Raw genomic sequence first — 8,149 nt, forward strand, 5'->3', positions numbered from 1 at the left:
TGCCTCTAAATGAATAACAGAAAAGTACCAGTGTATAAACCTGGGATGGGTGAACTGAAACAGATTTTTACAACAACTTCTGTAATGTTTGTTTCGATTTGTTTGCTTGCTACTGGATCATTAATGACAAGTTTTATGTGTTGTTTGTAGTCCAATTTTATTGAAAGTGTATACAGAAGAATAACCCCACACAGAGCAGACACAGTACCTTACTCACACAAAAAGGCTTGGGCATTGAATGATTTTGTTTTAATAGTGGGCATCAATTAACAGCCAGAGCTGAACTGAACAAGTTTAGATGAAGTCAGTGTCCCAGAGGTAAAAGATTTTGTTTTCCTGTCCAGATAAATCTTTGTTAAACTGTCTCTTTAAATGTCTCCAACCTGCAACAGAAGAAAAAAGAAAGTATTGTAATATCCTCTGCCAAAGGATGAACTATGTATGGTTATGATGGTATGTTTATAGTGGTCATGCATATTTATACTAGTTGAATTTCAAAAGGGACAGTGCTCAGAATATATAAAGGCAAAGAGTCATTTCTGATGACAAGAGCATATCCCTTTATTTGTCAGTCAGTTGAAATAACAATTGTACAAATATACTAACATAAAAGTAAAAATGGTTTTCTGAGAAAATGCTGCACAGTGATAACTTCCATAGGCTATCCTGGAATGCTGAGAGGAGCTATAAATATAGTATTGTTTGAACTATACCTGCTGTCTGTTATCTTTCTAAATATCGCCTCGGCCATCTGATCCAATCTGTTTGGAGCCACCTAAGTTGTGCTGCTGTCCTTCTCCTATTGAAAGTCTATTGAATGGGATGACTTTCATCGTAGTTTTCTTCATGGAATACCACCGAGAACGCCAGGTTGCCCAGATAATCCCATTGTCATATCCAGCTGGACCAACCTCTTTTGCTGAGTAAGTGCCTCCTAAAATATAAATTGCAGCAGAATATATAATTGTTTGTAAAATAATTTATATGCACATGCGTGTCTGTAGTAATGAAATCCCTGTGCTAAACTATACTTACCATGCACCATTGACTGGCTCTACCTACTAATCTATCTCCCCCAGGATTTATTCTAACATTTCAAATCTCTGAGCAGCTTCAAACTGCTGTCATGATAAAAAAATGTCAGCCTGCCAGAAAAATGTTTCCTTCTCCTCTCCAAATGTAGATTTCCCCTCAAATTACACTGGTCTTAAGTACAGATAGCCAATATTCAGTCCTGCGTGAGTGACAGGTTTAAGGTCTGAAATCTCAAGATCAGCCAAGAATCCATGATGGTATGGTGTGGAATAAAGTTTTTATTGGTACTTGATGGACATGACCTCCATAACTCCTTCATGGCTACATGATTTATGAGTAATGTAGCCACCACAAACTTATTCTAAACTCTTTCTACTACATCATATCATCATGTATATATCCCAAACACACTGCTATTGCAGATTCCCTCTCCTCTTTTCCATTCATACAAACTTCTGAACTATCAGGTCTATTTCTCTCCTGAATTCCCCATCCCTCACCCTTTTTTCCTTATCTTTCCACCTTGCCTTGGGGTTTTTTGCCTGTCCTCCTGCAACGGGATTATGATTGGGACTCTGCTGCTGGAGACAATACTTTTGTAACTGGAAAGCAAAAGGGAGAAACTTCTTGTGTTTGCCTCTAGCAGCAGTGGAAGACAGCACCTGTGCTTTAGCTCTTGCATACAATGCTTCCCCCCAGGCTCAGCAGAAGCTACCTGGAGTAACAAATAAGGGCAGGTAGAGTATCAACTTGTGTTGCTCAGCAGCAAAGATCAGCTGTGAAGTGTAAGGAATGGGATGGCCAAAAATAAATAAACAGCTAAAATCTACACAATGTTTTTCTCCATCACTGGAATTTGTTGTAAAGCCATGAAGTTATTTTTATATGAAGTAGGTACCCAAAGCATGTATTACCTGTATAATATTTTCCATTGAGGTTACCAGCATGACATCTATTCATCCACCATCCTGCTCCATCCTGTTCAGCACAATTGCCCTCAAATTTATCATTGTCACTATCATAGGTACTGAACTGCATGCCATTATGGGATGTAAAATATTTGTCACTGGGATCATCTCCAAAATCAAAACCATCGAGGGCATTCCCAGCTTCACCGCCAGCAACAAAATAGGCATAGGTCAGTCGGTACTTGTCTGCTTCAGGTCCCACTTTGAACACAGCATAGTCTGCAGTACTGTTAAAAAAATGGTGAATTTGTGTACACTGGATTCCCCAAACATACACAATTAGACTATAAATGACAGCATTTTAGAGTCGGTTCCTGTGTCACTCTATGTCTAATTAGAAGACATATCTAATAACTAATTAGATATTTCCTTGCCAGGTTATAATATGTCACTTTAATGTACCATAATGAAGCCTTCTATACCTCTGCCCCCCCAATTTTAGGTAGTCAAAGACAGGTAAAGTGGGTCATCTCAGTGGCCTTAGAGTAGTGCTTTGTGATGGCTTTCAGGAGGTCTGAGTTAGATAAATAATCACAGTCTCCAATTGTCCATGCTGGCATGAAATGGGGATGGTGAGAGCAAATTGCTCCTGGAAGGAGAAAATGGCTTGCACCACTCAATACCTATCTCTTTCTACGGAATAGTGAAGTATGACAACAACAGGTTCTGAATGGAATCTCATCTGATTTCTAGCAGTCTACAGAGTAAATTATATTTTCCAAGGAAGATGCCAACATGGAGCTTTCATGAGCATATACTGCTTCCTTTTTGGTCACAAAGTTGCAGGTAGTGAGAGAAAATTCAACTGCAAATATATTCATGGTTTTATAAACCGATAGAGAAGGTAGTTTGAAACAAATAGGTTGATGACTGTGCATCATCCATTCTTCTGAAAGTTGTACAAACTGATCTGGTAGTGGAGACAGGTGTCTGATATCTGGTAGTAGAGACAGATATCTGTAGCTGTACCAAAAATATCAGTACACATGACAGGTATGTATTTTAAGTTGACTTTTTTAGAAGGCTCATTCGTTAAATACCTTCTTTTATTCTCCCAGTCTTCCAGTTCTATCCTTAAAGCATATGGAATAGTAGACTGAGTGGTTATTAAATGAATCTTTTCATTTCCCAGCCAGTACTCTGTCTGATCATCTGGTGACAGGTGTCCAAATCCTTCTTTGTACTGAACCCAGCTTTTCTTGAAGTCCACGCTCCCATCAAGTCTCTGGTAGCAAAGAAAGAAAGAAAGAAAGAAAGAAAGTCAACCAAAGCAATGTGCCCTTGTAAATGAAATACTGTTATATAATCAGAATTATTCATGACCTGAATTTACAAATTACATACTCTCTGGAACACTGTCCATCCATTGCCAAATGTGTCAATCTCACAATAGACTAGGAACTGTTGCTTAGCTCCTAGAGGTTTGATGAAGTAAAGACCACTGTGTCTGGCACCTTTATGTGCAATGTCTTGACAATCTGCAATAAACAAACACCATTGTTTGTATTTTGGCTACAGTCTTATCTTGTTTTAAACATGGTTTTAAAAGTATCTGATCATTTTCTAGTACAGTGCAACATACACAATACATATAATAATTACTATGGCAAAGTTATCTCTGTAGGCTAGGTCTTCATCACACAGGAAGTCCTATTGAAGTTAACAGGACTTGTATAGGGATGAGCAGGATTTTGCTATTAGTAAATATCTAGGTAGCATAACCTGAATGTAAAATACAATAGTTTTATTTGTTTCTGTAGTCATAAAAAGGGCATTTTTAGGTCTAATGTATTAGATTAATTATCTCTGTGTGGCTGAGCAGAAATATTATAATATAGTATCCTTTCTGTTCTTATAACTCCAAAAAGCACTTGCCTGGTCTATGGACTACAATAAAGATAGGGTTTACTGAGAAAAATCAAATCTTGGCTAATCATGACCAAATGAGAAAATAAGATTTGTTCCACAACTTCCTATATGCAGAACACCTATCGAGTATTTCTGTTAAATGAAGCACTGGCCACCAAACAAACAGCCATAAAAATAGCAGTAACAAAATATAAAATGGAAAAGCATTCATTATATTGGTCATGATGCTGAGTCCCTTATTCCCAGGGGTAATTCTTAGAGAAATCAATAGATCATGTGATTAAGAATAACTCCTGTAATGAAATTTTGCAGGACCACCCATTTAAGTACTCAGATGGCCCTCACCACTATATTGTTGACAGATAACACTTAAGAATTAATCTAAGCCACACAATAAGCATTTCAGGTACCTCTTCCGGTTGTATCCAGTATTTGAACTGTGTCTCTGCATGGCTCCTGACATTGTGATGCAAGCTGATTAGTCTTCTGTTTTAGTTGTGAAATCTTGTTCGTGTTTAATATCAACATATCTGTCAGTTGCCTAGAGATAAAAACATAAAAACGACCTGTTATGCCAGTTTTTCTTAATGAGAACAATACATATATCCCTGAAATATGCCTTACATATCTAATGTACTAATATAAAATGTGTTGCTTTATTTAATGATCAGGGGGTAGCCGTGTTAGTCTGGATCTGTAAAATCGGCAAAGAGTCCTGTGGCACCTTATAGACTAACAAACGTATTGGAGCATAAGCTTTCGTGGGTGAATACCCACTTCGTCAGATGCATGTAGTAGAAATTTCCAGAGGCAGGAATAAATATGCAAGCAATTATACCTGCCTCTGGAAATTTCCACTACATGCATCTGATGAAGTAGGTATTCACCCACGAAAGCTTATGCTCCAATACGTCTGTTAGTCTATAAAGTGCCACAGGACTCTTTGCCGCTTTTATTTAATGAGACATTGTAAATCATTTTGGCTACAGTGTGGTATTTAGCTACAGTCCTACACTAGGGGCAGTGCAGATCTGCCCCAACCCCATACAAGCATTTGGGCATTTTGCTTTCCAGAGCTAACCATTTGCACTAGGAGGACAATAATTTGCTACAGTCAGTGCCGGCTGGTGCACAAAAACATGGAGCCAAGATTCTGCCTACTCCTCTTCTCTATCTGCCCCCTTTATTGCAAGTTGCTTTTGAGTGGGAGCAACTTGGCAGCAGCTTTTGCACTCTCCTAAGAGCAAATACTACTGTTCTGGGTAGCCCATAGGAAGGCTGTACAAGGCGGGTAGTCTCCCTCTGCGCTCTCATTTTCACTATGCTGTTGCATAAGGGCCAGCCACATTCCAGCCCTTTGTAAATACCTATTAGGGCTTCCATGTATATACATGTTTTCTAGAATGTTGGCTTTGATGCAATGTTTATTACATGTATCCAGAGCTGAAATTGTATTTACGTGACCATTCCAGATCTTATCCCTTCACTACCTCCCTGTTGTTTGAATGTCTTTTGCCTTGTCAGTCCTCCAATGTACTGAGCACTCTGACACTAATCCAACAAAGTGTTTACATGCACGTTTAATTTTGAGCAGGTTCATTGTCTGATTCAGGAAAGCACTGAAGCACATGCTTAACTTGGACATGTTTTACTTGGACCAGTATCTCGTTACGCAGTGAAGCCCATTCCTGCAGTCAGTACATGGACAAAGCTCTATGGGAATTTTTCTTTTGTGAGAATTGCAGGTCTGAGTTCTGGAGGTAAAGTATATAGTAAGGTACAAGAAAGTACAATAGAAACCTGATTTTATGAAGGTTTGGAGGACTCTTGAAATCTTCATAAAACTGGGAGTTTGTAAAATCATGAGAACTTGAAATACCGTGAAAAAATAACAGGAGTCTGCATCCATAGCCCTACATATTATGAAAATTAACTATTGCATATTTGCATAAAAGAGTAAATACATTTGAGAGAAATTCATTCTAATATTATATAGAGTATATTAATTAAAAACAATATAAACCTAAATCTAATATGAAAATTAAAATCTGTCATCAGTGGGTGGTTAAATAAAAAATGCTCTCAGGCCAGGTGAGTCAAAGGCATTTAAGATAAAATATAGTTACATTAATTCTAAATGTCTAAAACTGAGATTTACTGTATATTAACCAATTATGAGTGATTCCTGGCGTAATGTTATCACAGGAGCGACTTTGGCATTTAAAGTTAAATAGTACAATTACAATTTATAAATAATTATTCATTATTAAAATTTAGATAAGTTAAATATGTTTTCAAATATATAGACTAGTATAGACTTAAGATGAACACCTTTGAGTTTAATAGCGATTCTGGATTCGCTCCAATAAAACAGAGAGTAGAAATTGGTGTTCATGATGGGTGTTCAGCAAAACCAATAAAAAAGTATCAGCTAGCTAAACAAGTCTTTGGTTAGATCCATGTTACAGTTTCATGTTTCTAAAATCTCTGAAGTCTAAGAATAATGAATAGAAACATTTTGAACAATTACTTAAACAAAAATACTGATTGAAAAAAAAAAGAACAGTTAAACTTTCCCATGTTCTTTCAGCCAGATCTTGTATTTCAGTGGGAGATGTGGGTATTCAAGAAATGCAAGATCAGATCCTAATTCTGCAGTTATGAGTGAAAAGACCCCAAAATGGTCTTTATATGCAGAAATGAAGTGCTGTGAAAAAAATTAAATTGCAGCTGGTAAAATAAAATAAAGGAACAGAGCTGCATAGTTAGACAATATCAAAAGTGGGAAATACCTACTGTATAGTATGTTCATGTTCCACAATAGTGTTTTCATATCTGATAATTTCATCAATTATTTTCCTGGTTTTTTGAGTAAAACCGTCGATCACATCTGTAGAACAGGTATAATATATTAATGCAATTACATGTAAAAGTAAGAAAACCAAATTAATGCATATTTTTCTCAATTTTGTAATTGTCTTTATGTTCTCACTTGGCTGAGTCTGTTTCTCTGGGGGGCTGAGGATTCGGATTTGGCGGATCAACTGTTCCGTTACAACAGAAGAGTTAGTGATCTGCTGCAAGAGATTTTCAAGGACCTGCAGCTGCTTATCCACATCAGGGTGGTATTTATTCAAGAAGTCTGCAATGCCGCATGTAGTTGGGCAATAGTTACCCTAAAGGGAAAAGAATAATTAAACATAACAATAATAGTAATAATTAATTAATAAAGGCCCAATCCAGGTTCTACAGTGAGGCAAAAGAGATGGTCACTTAGGGCAGGAAAATATTAAGGGCAGCCCAACATTCAATAAGCATTTATGTAGGTAATTGTGGACAGGTAGGACTGGGTATTTGCTACTTTGCCTGCAGAAGCAGAATCTGTAGAGACAGTCCTGATAATGCATATTGTTATTAAATATTAAAAATAACAACATATGTTATTGATAATAGCATACTTTAGAATAATACATGGCGTTATTAATGGAATTTACAGTACATTTTAGAACAATGAATGCTGTTATTAAGAGTGCCTGTAAAGCATAATATTACATTTAATAACAATAGATATTGAAAATAACAATGCATGTTAAAACAAAATAATAATGATTGTTAACTATACGTGGAACAATATTTTCTTCAGCTCCTTAATTTAGAAGAAAGGAATCACACATCTACTTACAAATCGTTCATCTAAGATGCAGCAGTTTTCTCTGGTAGCAATATACTGAAAGGGAGAAAACAACATTATTTTTTAGTTATTTTTCTCCTTATGGTATTTTTGGGGCATAGTAATGGTCCGTTTGTACAATTTCACTTACTGCCATGCAAGCTGAAAAGAGTAAGGACAGGAGATGCACAGTAGCCCAGCTATGTAAATTCAGCACCATTGTGTCTATAACAAAGTGTGCTCCCAGCTAGAGTGTGTGCAGAGTCAGTGACTGAGAGATTCAGCTGTACGGGCTGCTGGAATCTTCCCTGACTCTCCTGCACTTCACAGCAGCAGTTTAAGGGAGCTGGCTGAACCTGGGGGTGGGCACCGTGATGCAATGTGTAGGGGTGGGACAGTGGTGGAAGAACAACTTCTCAGTCCCTTTGTCCTGGATTCCCAGAATTTGCACTGAAACTCCTGCTCCTCCCACTTTTAGTACCAGTTTCCCATTCGCCCACATTATGTCCTTTGCAGCCAGGGCAGTGTTAGGATCTGGAGAAAGGTAAGGGGAGGCATAGAGCCATGCTTTCAGTAACACTGGAGTAATAAAACTAACATATGATTC

At 37.4% G+C, this 8,149-nt stretch overlaps 1 protein-coding gene across 1 annotated transcript; it reads right to left on the bottom strand.

The window, feature by feature from the left end:
• Positions 1–731: 731 nt before the first annotated feature.
• FGG (fibrinogen gamma chain) lies at positions 732–7,762 on the bottom strand. The gene is made up of 9 exons (XM_073340071.2): positions 7,694–7,762; positions 7,555–7,599; positions 6,865–7,048; positions 6,669–6,762; positions 4,283–4,413; positions 3,348–3,481; positions 3,044–3,228; positions 1,950–2,230; positions 732–934 (listed from the first exon to the last, which is right to left on the bottom strand). Exons 1-9 carry the CDS (start codon positions 7,760–7,762, stop codon positions 732–734), a joined length of 1,326 nt encoding a protein of 441 aa, XP_073196172.1.
• Between the last annotated feature and the right edge of the window lie 387 nt (positions 7,763–8,149).

The sequence above is a fragment of the Lepidochelys kempii genome, chromosome 4 (genome assembly GCF_965140285.1).
Source record: "Lepidochelys kempii isolate rLepKem1 chromosome 4, rLepKem1.hap1, whole genome shotgun sequence".
NCBI lineage: Eukaryota > Metazoa > Chordata > Testudines > Cheloniidae > Lepidochelys > Lepidochelys kempii.

Bases quoted from the DNA above. Each gene is read 5' to 3' on its own strand.
- FGG (XM_073340071.2), bottom strand. From the start codon at position 7,762: ATGGTGCTGAATTTACATAGCTGGGCTACTGTGCATCTCCTGTCCTTA. The intron at 3,482-4,282 runs GTACCTGAAATG...TGTTTATTGCAG, and splicing joins ACTGGATACAACCGGAAGAG to ATTGTCAAGACATTGCACAT. The intron at 3,229-3,347 runs GTATGTAATTTG...CTTTGCTACCAG, and splicing joins GATGGACAGTGTTCCAGAGA to AGACTTGATGGGAGCGTGGA.